At 43.5% G+C, this 15,948-nt stretch overlaps 1 protein-coding gene across 1 annotated transcript in view; it reads left to right on the top strand.

The window, feature by feature from the left end:
* The window catches only part of syn3 (synapsin III), a 117,192-nt gene that overhangs the window by 12,872 nt on the left and 88,372 nt on the right, over positions 1 to 15,948 (top strand). The window contains exon 3 of the mRNA XM_076012088.1: positions 11,684 to 11,741. Coding sequence (XP_075868203.1) covers positions 11,684 to 11,741 — 58 coding nt within the window. The remainder of the gene's footprint in view (positions 1 to 11,683; positions 11,742 to 15,948) is intronic.

The following is a 15,948-nucleotide window of genomic DNA, read 5'->3' as shown; positions in this document are numbered from 1 at the left end:
CTATGCCTCCAATTGTTCATGTGCCCTGGCTACTTGGCCAAAGGGAAATCCCTTTGGCCGATTGGTTAAGTGAGCATGGCTATTACCCGGGAGTCTGGGGTTCAAAGCCCGCCCGGGCCCTCTGCGCCTTGCCACAACTGCTTCAGTTTATTTCAAGTTTCTCCTCTGACAGCTCCCGGTACTGGCCTAAAATAACTTTAGTAAGGCCCAGCTACCTGAGGCAAGATCACCTAAAAAAAAAAACCCAAAAAACCCGTAAAAATATATTGCTCTGATGAAAAAAGCTTGTCGCTAACGTACTGCGACCTTCTTCCTTTGTTGAGTGCAGCGTGCCGTCTTCTGCGCTTTCAACTTGTAAGACCTCATAAAGTGAGCAGTTAATAGTTGCTTGAGATAAGAGAGAACAGAGACTGGGTGGCTGCGGGGAGCACACGTTCCCCTCTTCCCGCTGCATGTCTGCTGACGTCATTGCACTTAGATCGTGTAGAGACACAGAAATTTCGTGTGGGGGCCCGGTTGGTTCTCTCTGATTGTATAAAGCGCTTTGAGACGCCTTTGGCTGTGATTTAGCGCTGTACAAATAAAAGTTTATTATTATTATTATTATTATGAAGTGCGATAGAATTCAGGGAAGTAAACAATGGAGAGCAACATTGGCTGTGTCTCAATGCAGGGTCTGCACCCTTCAGACCGAGTGTCCTCCGTCTGAAGGAAGCGTTCTTCGAGGACCCAGCCTAGAAGGACGGACCAAACCCCGCCTCCCCGGTAACCACCCGGGACGGTCGAGCCTTCGGCGTATTTCCTCGTTGCGTCACCGCCGTTCCCTCCGGCTGGCCAACCCCGGAAGTGACGTTTTTATAGTATCAAGCTAACCATTGGTTCGCCATCTAACGATGCCGTTGGATGATCAAATAAGTAAAATCCTACGTTAAAAACTGGATACTTTATGTGAAACTTCAATATTTAGATTTATATGTCGTGTCTTAACCAGTACATGCCGCTAATTTCAGCTGACTTCCCAGGATCCCACAATGCTTTGCAGCAGCACGCAAAGCATCATGGGATACCCAAGTGCGCGAAGGATAGTGCGGTGCATCCTTGGAATCGGCTAAAACTAGTGCGTATTTCCGAGTACGCATTTGGAGCGTCCTAAGCACCCTCGGGAATTGGGACAAGCCTTCGCGCAGTGCGATGACGCAACTTCCTTCCAAAATGCGTACTTCAAGGATGCAGACCCTGAATTGAGACACAGCAATTGAAGCGAGTCCGGCGGTGGGCAGTGTTCTTTGTTGTTAGCCACTTTTGACTGTAGAATTGTTCCGTGAATAGCAGCCGACTAAGCCGATTTTAACCTGGGTTGCAATTCTTAGTGCGTTTAAATAGAGTTTTTGGGCCAGTGGGAAAGGGGCCTTTAAAACACAAAACAAAATCCTCTCTGTGCTGTAGTTGAGAGTTAAAGAATAATTTTTCTGTTCTGGTTGGTTTATTTGAGGAAAAACACGCGTTGCTTCATGAAGAGAGACGGTTATTAGCATTTAGTCTAGATCAGTGAGGCGTGTGAAGCTGCCTGTTCAAACCGTTTGACTCAGCTTCCATTTCGTAGCTCTTTGAAAAAACAATCTTGGTTATGTTATGAAAATTGATATTTAAAAAGTGCAAGTTCTTCTTTTTGGTCCTTGACTAATGCTCATTGAACTCTGCTCTGTGTGGGCCACTTGATCGTGATGACGGAGTTGGCTGACACTGATGGTGACAATGATATTTTGATTAGCGCTGCGTTTGTTTTGTAATTAATTGATCCATCAATATTTTCTTCAATTTCATTTAACTATTTTTTGTGAGGTGAAAAAAGAGCAGATGTGATAATCCAATTATTTTTCATTGAATCGTGTGAACAAATAAGCAAACTGTTTCACACATAACTTATAGAAATCATGACACTAATATTAAGTATTAAATAAGTGCAGTGACCATGTATGTTTTCACAGATAATTTGTTAGATGAAAGACAACAAGCCCTGTAAATGACAAAAAATATTTATAATATAATATATAATATTTAAATAAAACTAAAAAAACTAAAACTTGGGCTTTAACAAAAAGTAATTGGTGCTTCTTTCTGCAGCTGCAGATACACTACAGACATAAGTTATCTCAGTCGTCGAAACCCAGCGGAGGACTTGATTTCCCGAGCCGTAACTTCATCCCCTTCACTCTTCCATTTAATGAAGTCTCATTCTGCTGCCAAAGCCGACGCGGGCAAATGGCAAACACTGAATTATCTATTTTTTTCCGACCCTTTAAACGTGTCGGCCCAATTAGCGGGGATCATTGTTTTTTGAAGCTCTGCGGGGGAGGAGGATTGCTGAATTAAAGCTCCACATTGACAGCCATGTTAAAAATGCCAAGTTTGGCCTGAGTATTGTTAAAGAGAGAGAGAGAGACAGAGAGACAGAGAGACAGAGAGAGAGAGCTGGCGGCCCCGTCCTTGGAATCCGCCTGCCTCGAATCCCGAGAGGGCCTGTTCCTCACCGCACCACGGAGCCTCTGAAATGAGTCGTCACAGGATCATCTTCCCACCGGGGCATCTGACTCACTCTGACTCTCCCAGGGACCATCGCTCTCCTCAGAGGAATGGAAGGGGGACATTTATGGATCCAAACAAGCTCAATGTCTTATATAAAGAGAGCGTAGGAGGCCTTTAGGAGCGCATGGGGGGGGGGGGGGGGGGGGGGGGGGGACAAACAAAACAAAACTTACACTCTTCACTGGCAGGCTCACAGGGGCGGTTCAGGAGCTCACACCTTAAACAGCAGCACACAGATCGTATTGTGCACTGCATTCTGCATTCTGCAGCAAATCCTAAAACCTTGTTACAATGCTTTTTCAGTGATTATTTTGTTAGTTTTCTCCAACTTGTAGTTGCATGTTATACTCGCATTACATTTCGCTTTCATTTTCATGAATGAACAGTAGATTATTTAAAGAATTAAAAAATAATTTGTTTGAATTTTACTCTAAAAAACAAAAACAAAAAAACGTCCTCGTGTCAGGCACATTCACTTCTTTTCCAGCAATGACCAGGTTCCCGTGAAGAGGTCATTGTGAATAATTACAATAAACTTGGTAGTAGAACAGCACTTAATGCTCTTGTGGAACAGCAAAATAGTGCCTTAAGAAAGCATCAACAAATGTTTATTTAAAAAAAAGGGAAAAAAAGATGAAAGATAAATGGGGTTGCATTTTTTTTTTATTGAAATGGCTGTAAAATCAGAGGTGATTGGCAGAAGAAGAAGAATGCGTTCTAAACTAAACTCATTTCATACTTCTGCAAAGTGGCAATGGAAATTTGAATTGAGAATAATTTCAAAACGTCTGTCTGTTCTACATTTCGGTCACTAGAGGGAGGTGCAGACCACCTTTTTTTGAATCGAGAGCCTCCTCCTTGAAATCCTTTTCGGTTGATGGGCTTTGGCCGACAGAGCGCGACGTGTGACAGCATTTGATGTTGACGCCGTCGCGGTAGGTCATATCTGACTATGATTAAAGCAATTTCCCAATTCATTGCTAGAATTTAGGTAACTCATGCTCTACGATGCAACAGCCAATGGTAAAAGCAAGGATGTGCATGTGTAGCATTTTAATCACTGTTTTTTTTATACAATGCCAAGTTTGCTGCCTTGGTTTTGATACTGGTTTCAGAATGATACTTTTTTGATACCAGGTGTCTTAAAACCAATTTGAACAACATGAATATGTTGCCATTACTGCACAAAACTGTTATTTTCCATTTTACTGCTGATTGAAATCAGTTTGTTGTCTTCCCATCCTTTGTGGCTACATCCTTGGATGGGACATCAGAAAGGCTGCTTCCAAGTGATTAAAACACCTCATAAAGATGTGTGCAAAAGGCAGATCGTCTGAAGAGATCAAGTCATTATCAACGATGGAACTAAACTCCCATTGGATTACTGTGCAAGGTGCACTCGTTAAAGTGGCCAGCGTACAAAAGTCAATGAGCAAAGGTCACATTCAACCAACCAATGCCACTTGATTGCCGAGTCAGCTTCCTTCAATTGGTGACGAAAAACGCAACTCACTCCCGCAAGCTGCCCTCAAAATCAAGAGAAAAAAGAAACAGCAACTGCAGGTCGTTCCGCTGCTAATGAGATTAGCGTGGACACTAGCACAATTGGTCTGCTGCTTATTTTAGTGCGTGCACATGTGGGTTTTTTGACAGGAAAGCGTTGTGTTGTGTTGTGACGGCGTTTGATGTAAAGCAAGAGCTGTGGAACGCAGAAAAAAAGGATTCAAAAGCCCAAAAGAGGAGGCCACGTAACGAAGTTGGTTGGTGCAACACAGCGGGCAGCATCCGCACGTCAGCCAGTCGGAAGCCAAATCAAGGATATGCGGGCAGGTCACGTAGCCTCAGCCCAGAGATAAGTGCAGCCCGTGAAAAAAAGAGAGCGATAGAGAGACAATACGCACGTTGGCAACGGGTCTCCGTCACGACCATGACTTTTCTGATTCTCAGCATTTCAAGTTTCAAAGTTTTATTTGTCACGTCACGTTACGTGGCAGTTGAAATGGTGGTGTGGCAGAAGCTGACCTGATTGTGCGTTACAAGGAATAAAGGAAATGTTAAAAAAAAGATTAAAACAGTGACAAATACAGACAAGGCTGTTTTGAGGTGTTGTGCAATATTACATAATATAATGGAATTAGTTTGCAAATTACTCAATGGTAAATTTGAAACGATACCATAATAATATATAATAATAATAACAGAAACATAACAGTAATAGCGTTTGGCCCGTGGGACAATGTGAACGCTGCCTCTCCAGTGACCAGATCCTGTCGCAGATTCACGCCAGGTCAAAAGAAGCAGAAACCTTGACACTATTTTCATGAAAAGTTCAAGCACATGCCGGGCCAAATTTGATTTCCGATGTCACCGCATTTTTTTTTTTTTTTTAATCTTTCGATCCCATTGTGCATTGCTCCTCAAGTCCTTGAGGTGCGCGAATTACCCGTCGATATTTTGGGTCGGAAGGGGTGACATGGGTCCGACCCCACGAAATCCCCCCTGTCTTTCACACACTGGTTTCTAACCCAATGGAAAAGGAGAGCAAAGCAAAGCGCACGGAAGGCACGTGGCTTTGTGTCTACTGAGAACACGCGTTACGGCCCGCGGAGCCTTTGTGAGAGTTCCTCCGACTTTCTTGCGTCTTCCTTGACGGAGGACAGGTCGCCATTCAGAGTGGTTGGATGGATGGAACGCCGGTGGAGAGGTATCACCAAAGTTTCTGTCCTTCGCTCCCCTCCCAGGGCTTCCGCTTTCCTCCTCTGGGCATTCCAGCAAGAGAGGCTGAGGTCTCTGAGGAGACGGCCCTCCTGTCCTGACAGACTTGGCCTCCAGTAGTGACTACACACAATATGGCACACAAACACCAGGGCGAAAGCCTCATTGAGCGTCGTCGCCACGACTGACAGTCCGCTCCTTTTTTCTTTCTTCATTTTTATTTATTTATTTTCCCCTCCTCTCCGCTGTCATTTCTCCTCCGTCTGGAAGGCTTCTTGCCGAGAAGCTGTCAGTTTGTTTGCACTGTGGCCTGAATCATACAAGCATCTGATTGCTCAATTCAAACGCACCGAGGGAGGCTGGTGGTGGAGGGGGGGTTTACCACTTCATTTTCATCAAGAGTTCTTCCGTTTTTTGAAGAAAAGTATGAAGAATATGTTTTAAATTGCTTTTCCATCAGCTTTAAAACAAAAATAAAACAGGAATTACCCACACAGCTAAAATGCCAAACCTTCCGACATGCAACTGTTTTGTTTTTTATTGCAGGGATTGCATTTTCTTTGCTGCCAAGTTGGAAAATTGCCCTGTTTACGTTAAAGGCCTAAAGCAAGAGGTGAAGGCGCTTTACTGTCATCATGCTAATGTAAAATGAAATTGCAAGATCAGATGGAAGTTTGTCCTGAGCATTTCAGTTAGAAGATTTTTATTATTTTTGGGGGGAGATTTAATGTCAGTGTTTGCAGCTAATGAAGCATCCACACTGACCTGAGAACGAAGACATTGATCATGAATTCAGCCAAGTGCACCTCTGCAGAGTGTCAGCGCTTGGCTCCTTATGTACTTTTCAACCTTAAAAGAATAGTTCTCAAGAATCCTTTCTGCAATTTACTGGCTTGTCAAAGAAAAAGTTGTACCTCCCCGTTGTCACAGTGCGCCCAACTGCTCTGGTATAAGACTCCATTGGGCAGGCAACTTTGGCCGCCTGCCCAGCACCCATAACACTACACATGACAGCATCAACACCGCTCGCCTGGCTGGAAGAAAGAAGCGCCAAAGAAGGTACTGACAAAAGACACTGGATTGGAAATTAAGCTAGCGGTACCAGGGCTAGACAAGCTTTGTCTCGTCCTTTGGTGAGCCTGCAGGGGTTGCTGTGTCAATGACAGCTTGAGCTTCTTCCTGTTATAAGTTCAATTAATTGTAAACATTATTTTGAAATCAAAATTAAGTAAAATGGTTTCAAAGTAAAAACTAAACGCACTTCCAAAGAAATCAGTTAGCATTTTATTTTTAACCTCTGTCTTTCATTTGACCTTGCTGGCTTGGTTTGGTACAATATAACGAAGCCTCTAAATGCCTTAAATTAAGAATTTCCTTGGACCTTAATTCTCAGCTGACTCACGCTGCTTTCCTAATTGTTCCCTTCAATATTTCTTTGGCTGCGTGAGAGTGTTTCCCTCACCATCAGTTCGTTGTCCCATGCTAGAACCAGGACAGGCCGTGCAGGGAAGACTCCCTGCGACTCACTTTGCAGTGAAAACGTCCTCAGTAAATGATGCTCCAACGGAGACAAAGTTTATTTATCACAAACGCATTGACTGGTGTGTCATAATGGGTTCTAAAATTTGATGGAGGGGCCTGAGCAGGAGCAGATGGATGGAGTGTTTTGGTGACCCACCTTATAAGGAGAAAAAGATATCATGGGATTTGAAAATGAACAAAAGTGTTAAAAGAGACATAATATCTGTCTCTGAAGCCCCACACTATTTAGCTTTCATACGTCTTTTTTTCAAGTTTGGCAGGCCGGATTAAAAAGTGGGCTGCATGTGGCCCCCGGGCCATAGTTTGCCCACGCCTGTTTATACTTTAGTAACCAACATTTTTATTTAATCTTAGCTGGAGTGAGAAAACTACTCTAAGGTACCAGGCTGAACCATTTAAATGAATAATTACCATTTTGTCTTTGGCCAACGCTGCTCGTGTTGTGAAACGCAAACGTTCTGGGAACTTTCCGGTCATGTCACTGGAGAAAATATGATCCAAAAGCACCTCACGAGGAATTTAATCTCTGCATGAAAATATTAAGCCGGTATAGAAAATCTCCTTTTTTAAACACGGGAGTGTTGGGAAAACATTGAGTTTTGTTGGTGTGGACACAAATAGAAGCTGGGAGAACTATGAAAACACCCCGGAGGGCCCACCGCTCGCTTTCACTTACGTGACTCATGAGCTTCTTGTTAGTGGTATACAACAGAGGGAACATATTCTCATGGTGTTTTTATTTTTATTTTTTGAATAGGGAATTCAGCTGCTTGTTGTTTGTGCAGTGCGTGTGCACACACACGACTGTGAGAAGGAAAAACTCAAATGCTTACATGCTGAACATGGGTAAAGCAACGGTTCCGACCCGCGAGCCCACCGAGTCATAAATCATGTCAAACACTCGCCAGTGGTTACACGTTTTGCGACGCCTCACACAGCATGCCGGTCATTTTTAGGGCAGGAGGTAATGAACGTTAAAGGGCACCTATGATGCTTTTCCACTTTTCTGAGCTTTAAAAACTGTTACAATGTTGAACTCTATCATCAAATGATCTCGATATCGTCAAATAATGACGCGTTTGGACGTCAGCCCTGCAAATTGTTGGGCATGGTTCTAAACGCTCTGTTCACAGAGATTTTTTCAACACGGCACGGAATGACGCCATTGTGTGCCGGAGCTCCTTTCATGGCCAAGCTCAGAAACACTCTCGGACTGGCTCCGCCCTCCCCCGCTCTGCCCCGGAAGTGATGTCGCAATGCGCTGCTCCAAGAAAATGTTTTTTCGGTGTCAGGGAAATTAAAAATAAATAAATAAATAAAAAAAATACAGAGCGAATACCGAAGCACCAAGGACCACAACCGTCGGAGTGGAACGAACAGAGAAAATGTTGGAGGTTTGTTCAGCCTAATGCGGATGCGATGGAACACCGGTATGCAGCCAGACCCCTCTCATACGGTCGACAACAGGAGTGAGACGGGCTCGACTCGGCCCCCTGGTGGACGACGAGAGAATAGTCAGCCACGGCAATATTTGAAAACATGTATGAGGACTGTGAGTGTATTGTGACCTCAAGCAACATTAGTTTTAAGACTGAATGGTGTTGATGAACTGTTAGCCACCACCGCTAACTCCGTGCTCTGCTTGTTATCTGTGTTGTGATTGCTGGCAGCGAAACTGAAGAGGCAGCGATTTTGACTGGCAAGTTTCACTCCTTATAGCAATGTTCACGCTGCCAGCATGGTAACATGGGTTGTATAGAGCTCTTCCTGCTTTGTGCTTGGTGTGGATTTAAGTTGTGCAGATATTCTTGTCTAATAATAATCGACTCTATGACTGAAGTGATGGTTTCAGCGTACATATTTTCTCTGCTAGGACAGTGTTTTGATACAAGTCAACAGTATGAAACCAAATCATTCTAAGCACTATGAAAATATCTCGCAAAAATACAAAACAAAAGCACGGTCAGTACACAAATTAAAAGATATTTCCGGGGACACGGAAGGCACAAAAAACGTTCAGGGACCTTCGGTCTGCCTTGCGGCCGTAACTCAGCCCTCGCTGGGTCCGTACGAAGCTGGATTAGGGTGGAGTGAAGTGAAACAGAGCGTTTCCGCGGGATGCAGTAAAGACGAGGAAACGAGCCGCGAGATACGCAAATCTAAAAAGCTTTCAGTGCGGAAAATTGTGTGCTGCTGCTCTGGAGGGGCCAGACATCAAATACAAAAGCCCGAAAATTAGTATAATAGGTGACCTTTAATGAAAGGAAGCAGATGGATGCTGATAAAAACAAAGAGGTGGACGTCAGAAGAAGACGAGCAGAGGAGGAAGGACTTTGGGCTTTGTTTGGTCAGCGTCGCCATCAAAAAAAGAGAAAATGTGCTTCGGTATGACGGGGTCGAGAGGCTCTCGAAATCCCAAACAGCGTGTTGCAGTAACCCAAGGCCTCCTGCACGTAGCCCAGATCTTTGGTTCCTCACGGCTCTAGCCCGAAGCGATCGACAGATTGCGTGCCGGCCCACGCCTGCGAGGGTTGAGAGTTTAGCGCCGAGGCCTGTGTAGAGTGCTGGCTGCACACTGCAGTCATGAATAATGAAATGGGTGCAGAAAAAAAAAGCTGCCACAAAGAATCAGAAATCCAAAATCTAGACGGAGACACATTAAATTAGAGCAAGAACGTCATAGTGGTTTGTAGTTTTACAGTGACGTTCTACTCTACTCTAGTCCAAGATTGAGTGGGGAAATATTCAGTTCCCCTGTTTGTGCTATTGAGCGGTCCCCACTGTGATTTGGTGGAAAACAGGGCTTCAGAGCGTAGTCAGTCATGTGGTTCAGCAATTGGACCCATTGTGTTGGTGTCAATGGTGTCAGCGTTAATGGGTCTGCTGTTGCCTCTGTTTGCAGATGCTAAAATAGATGGGGCTAGTCTGTGTAGCAAACGCAATAGGTTAACAGTCTAAAGAGTCAAGAAATACGGATGGTGGTCAGACTTGAGAATTCCGATCGCACAGCAGTGTCACCAAATATTGTTATTATAAATATAAAATCTTAGGCACGGTTTGCTCGGAAGCGCAAGGGCGGTTTGATTCATCCAAGTGAGTGCAGTCTTTCCAAGACTTTCCAACACACGATCTGTGCTTTGACAAGACTGCAGGATTGTTGTGGGATTCCTGTGTTGCAACAGTGCTCATTAAGTTCAGAACACATTTGCAGCCAAAGGATGCCATTCCGACTTCAAATTGAACTGTGTTAAGATGCAAAAAGGGGCCAGGATTCATTAAGGAGGGGATTGAAGCACGCAATGGGTCGACTGGCAAAAGTTGAAACCTTTCTGCACTTTTTCAGGTTTGCTCTTTTACTCCGTTAACCATTATTTTTAAGTCGCTCAGAATTGATTGGCCAAACTGAATGCCACAATACGCGGTCTAAAATACAGATTGGACAGCTCGGAACTCGAGGAAGAAGGGATCTATTTGTCCTGGCAGCTGCAGGACACAGAAGGTCCCCAATTCAGATTCTGGCCAGAATGTTTCGTAACTGCATCGACATTGTGGCTATTGGAGCGAAATGCGAGCGCCAGGGCGATGCTCGACTTGATCTGCAGAATTTGTTTTTCCTCGGACGATAAGTAGTTTTTCCAACACGATTACAGCAGATTTCCCTCCACACGAACTGTCCCTCTCACTCGAACCATGTCAGCTATTAGTCGAGAAAGGATTGTCAAGACTGCGGGGTGAAGCCAAGTCAAGTCTAAACATACCAATGCGTGGAAACCTCTCGGAGCAGCCTGGTGTAATCCTCTTGTTTTAAAAGTCTTTCTGCCAAGACATAGATCCTCGGGCGGACAAACCAGCCCTCCGGGGCAAAACTTGCATATTGCTTCCTGCCTCATGAAGAGCGTGTCATCCGGCCCCCCCAAAAAAATAAAAAAATGGAGACAAATGTGAAAACCCAACCTGCTGATCTAGTCATCCAGTTTTCCACTTGGAGACTCGTGTACTTTTAGCTTTGATTGCAGCTTCAAATGCGTACTTTGAACAGACTGAGCAGGTTTGACCTTCGGTCGGCTGCTATTTCCTCTGCTAGTTAAAACAAAACTGACAGAAGTGTCATTACACCCTCGACTAAAGGAGTTGAGTCAGTCTTAGTATATGAAGTCATTACTGATCAGTTGGCTTCTGTTCCTTGAGTAGAATTTTTTGTGCCATTTGATGAAACTTTGTTTTTGTTTACATTACGAAAATTTGGTTAGATTAAAATGTCCTACTCTTAATGGCCATTTAAGTCCTTGTGCATTCAATGTTGTGTCATATTTAATCCCCGCTTAGCTTTTAATAGCCTATTTTTCTGAGACAAATACAAAGACTTGTTGCTTTCTGTGATGTCTTCACACAGTTGTGGTCTTTCAATGGTGAACCACAAACCACTTCCACACGCACGCACGCACGCATGCGTGCACTCGCATAGAAAACCCCGTTCCACTTGTGCTTCGCATGTTCGAAATTCTGTTTACTCAAAGCCCCTCTGGGTTGCGTTCTTGCATTTGGAAGATATGAGTCATTATTTTGTCAGCTAAAAAGGTATTCAAGGGCAGAAGTTCAGTTCCCTTCCGATCAAATAAATACATCTCAAGATTGTTTTCATTTTGAAAAAGAAGTGATAGTGCAGGGGCTGTCCAAATGATAAGGTCCATATCAAAATATTTCTGTGTGTGTGTGTTTTTTTTTTTTTTCAATCAATGCTCTTATAATAGGATTTATGTCAAACACATATGGGATTGGAAATTAAAGAGAAGTGCTGACTGGAAAACATTTTGATGGCTTGTCCTCTGTTTTTTTGCAGGGCCAAGTACTTTCGTGGGAAGAAGCTTAATGGAGAATATGAGATCCGGGTGGAGCAGGTATGGTTACCTTCAGCTTTTACTCATCCAAATAAATCTTTTTTCAGAACGTTGAAATTACAAAGAGATAAACTATTGACTGCTTATTACAAAGTCCCACTTCCTAAAGCTCGATGTTAAAGCTTTCAAAGGAAGATGAAACCCACAAGATTTGAGCGAACATATCCAGTTTTACAATGGTGCCTGAAGAAACCAAGATGCAATTATACAAAAACCCTTGAAGTTCGCAAATAGCGTCATGCATTTCTGTTCCTCATTGTGTGGCAGGGACAGCCTTGGCAGGCAGCTGAATTACCGATATTTTATAACTAAACTTGAATGGATAATACTGTGTCCTTTGAGGTGAATGAGACTGTTGCAAATGAAAAACAAAACAAAAACCAAGCTGACATAGACGCTCTTCCTATCTTTAAATCCAGACTCAAAATTATGCTACTCCATCTAACTGTGTTTTCATTTCATTTTATTTTTTATTTTTATTAAATGTTTTATTACTTGCTCTTTTCTGTGTGTAGCTTTTGCCTTATTGCATTGTTTCCTTGAAGTGTCCTTGGGTTCTCAGTAAGGTGCTTACAAATAAATAAAATAAGAATTATTGTTCTTATTATTAGTAATGTTATTTGCTATCGTGCACAAGGCCAATCTGCTGCTTGGATGCCATGATAGCGGGAATTTTAACCTCAAATAGCATCATTTCCTCACCAAAATAAACGGAAAAAACCTTTGAGCCCTGCGTCTCTAAAGGAAGTAGGCGGTGTAGAACACGGGAGCACAAATACCCTGGGAGAGAGGGGGATATTGTCTTTTTTTTTTTTGAAGGGCAACAGAGTGTGCGCAGATAGAGGAGCCTAGTGCATCATGGGAGGTTGCATTCACACCTGGGCCAGACCTCACTGTTAACTTTACCAAAGAGCACGTTTTTTACACGGCTTCAAACGTGCAAGACCTGTGAGGTGGAGTGGCTGGTTCCATTTTTATGGGATAATTTTTTTTAAAACGTGACCGCAAAACTGTTTTGCAGCCTGTTTGCTCTGCTGTTGTGGTCACTTCCTCTCTTGGGGCGTCTCTGTCGTGCTGCAGAAGGAGCTAAGCTGAAAGGCGGAGTTCTTGATTTACTGGTCGATCTACGTTCCTACCCTCACCTATGGTCATGAGCTTTGGGTAATGACCGAAAGAGCGAGATCGCGGATACAAGCGTCTGAAATGTGTTTCCTTCGTAGGGTGGCTGGGCGCGCCCTTAGGGACAGGGTGAGGAGCTCAATCATCCGGTGGGAGCTTGGAGTAGAGCCGCTGCTCCTCCGCAGCGAGAGGAGACGCCTGAAGTGGCTCGGGCATCTGTTTTGGATGCCCCCTGGACGTCTCCCTGGAGAGGTGTTCCGGGCATGTCCCTACGACAGGAGACCCTGAGGCCTTAGCTGTTACTCCAGCTGACCTTCTTGGGGCTCTTGTTTGAGAGGTCCCTCTCTCCAGAAGCCCCATCTGTCGACAAAGTCTGTGGCTAATTGCCTTCCACACCCGGGCCCTTCATGGGCTACTGTTGTCCCTCGATGAGAGCCGTGTAGTACCCAATCCCTGCGTGAAAAAAAAACAAAACTCTTTGACTCCTTTAAGAAGTGACAATAAGAGCGAAGAGGCCCGCTGAGCTTTCATTAGATCTCGAGCCCCTCCCCACTGTAAACTCTTTTTTTGTCACCAGTCTTATAAACTCGAGCCAGACATATCGATAGCATCGATGCCAGGTAGGCAGGTATTGGTATCAGGTCAATACTTGCACAATGTGATCGATACTTTCGTTGCAGTTTCTTGTCTAAGTGTCCGGCAAATTACTCCTCAGTTAATAGTTAATAAAAAAGCAGGTTTATTTGCCAAAACTATTTGATCATAATCAACTAAGTAAAGGCAAACATTGCAAACATATTCAATAATCATGACATTCTAGGTCAAAAATCGTTATCAGTATCTGTGATACTATCACCATATATACATGGTATCGGATTGATTCCAAAAAGTCAAGTATTGACTGCCCCCATTATAAACTGATCAATTGTTGCCACCTCCAATAAAAGTACATTTACATTGCCTATTTGTAGGTTTTGCCTCAAAAAGTTTGTTTTCCAGGGCATGCTGAAATCACAGTGTTTTATTTTTTTATGTAAACGTCGACCTCAGTCAAAGTTACCGCCGTCCCGGGCCGACATTTATCATGCTAATGCCCCTCAAGCCCCGTTGAATCAGCGCTGAGAAGCCCCACACAAACAGAACTCGACTCAGGCTTTACTCACTGCCATATAAGGCACCGTCTTTAGACTCTGGCACACCAGTCGCCACAGCATGTGATGCTGTAGTGGGGAGGCACGATGCCAGTCGGTGCAAGAGAGAAAATCCGCGGTCGACTTTGATTCCTACCCCGCTGTCATATCCGACATTAGGGCTGCCCTGCCACCTGTAACCTACCAGTTTTTCTCCCCCTTTTACCTTTTTTTTCTCTCCAGAAACTACCCCTGGGGCAAAACCCATGAGCAAGTTGTTGCAACTGATTCCATCTAATTTTCATGACTCACTTTGAAATTGCATTTGGCAGACTTCTGAAGTCCCTTGTCCACCGGCGAACTCTTTTTTACTTATATATAAATCCACAAATCAGATGCTCATGGGTGCACTGTGGGTGGGTCTCCACACTCCAAAGTAAGAAATGAAAACAGCCTCAAGGTCTTGCAGAAATGCAAGGCCATGATATATGTTCAGTGGTTACTGTTATTGCATGCATGTGCAAAAAAAACAGCTCACCAACTGATGCTTAAAACAATAAGCATCAATATTACTGTAATATTAAGAACAATATTACAGTTAAGTTTTGAAGTTAGTCAAGCCAGAAATAGTGGCCTCACCAAACGACCTTCAGTACTGTACACAAAAAGCTTTAAACCATGAATAGGTGTGGGGCCGTCCCGACCCTCACCCAGCATTTGATCCCAAGTCGCCAGCTCAGTGCTTGAACTAATTCCAATTTCTCATGAGCCTGTGTTGAACCAAGGTGAAGAAAAGTAACGGCGTCACTGAAGTATGTAAACGAACCCTGAACCAACAGACTCTCTGTACCTAGCAGTTATGGCAAAAGTATTTGTGTTTAGTACTTAAGTAAAAGTGCAGGTACTTGTGTGGAAAAAAAAAAAAAAAAAAGACATAACCTCTGGTAAGAGTAGAAGCACTGATTCAACTTTAAGTAAAGTTCAAGTAAAAGTAAGAAAATTCAACACAACTTAGTGCTTTCAATACTATATATTTATTTCTTTTTCAACTGCACTACGGTCAAAATGTAATCAGTTACAGTTATGACCAGTGAGCCAGCATTGGATGTTTACACTTTTAATAACAATGACCAATGTTCTTTTCTACATTTATTTTACTCTATACTGAAAACGTATTGAGAGGGACTCTAAAATATGATCCACTTTTATATTGAACTACATAACAGCATAGTTCAAATAGGTCCACTTTGTATATTTTAAACAGAAACACATTGAGCTTATTTTTGTTTTGTTGATATTTGTGTTCAAATGTAGCGAGTAAAAGTAAAAAGTTGTCAGAAAAAGAAGTACTCAAGTAAAGTATGGATATGTATGGATAACTTAAGTGCAACCAGAAGAAGTGCCTGTTTGCCGCCCGTAACCCTGTGAAGTCATAAACGCTGCTCCGCTGCGCTTTGTGCAATTGGGCAGATTGGGCTGCAAGATTTTCAGGGGTGCAACATCGATTGAGAGAGCAACGAACCATGTGGTGCAGGTTGAGTCAAGAGGAGGCAATATCTGTCCGGCAGGAACATGACATCACTGCAGTTCACAGGCAGTTGGTTGCATCTTATCTGTGGCCTTATTATTCATCATATATTTATGAATCTTGGGGCTGGTATTAGCAAACGATGCATGTTGTGACGGAAGAGGTAGCTCAGATTGGCCCGAGCCAACCGTGCCCTTGTGGCAAGCAACATCTGTCTTGGATTTCAACACTTAACGGCTCAATGGTTCACTTCACTGCCCGAACAAGGTGGGAGTGATTAAAGGCAAATGCCCCTCAGCGCAACATGAATGGTCCACTGTACTCCAGAACCTCTTATCAGGACTTAAGTGTTGCCCTGCATCAAGAATTTTTTACCTGACACAGTCTGATGTTTTTGGTAACTGCTTAGCACACAGTTCATCCATGCCTT

The sequence above is a fragment of the Nelusetta ayraudi genome, unplaced genomic scaffold (assembly GCF_046127955.1).
Source record: "Nelusetta ayraudi isolate G7.1 ecotype Tasmania unplaced genomic scaffold, CSIRO-AGI_Nayr_v1 ptg000135l, whole genome shotgun sequence".
Classification (NCBI taxonomy): Eukaryota; Metazoa; Chordata; class Actinopteri; order Tetraodontiformes; family Monacanthidae; genus Nelusetta; species Nelusetta ayraudi.
Note: the sequence above shows the minus strand (reverse complement) of the source record. Positions and strands in the feature narration are given on the sequence as shown.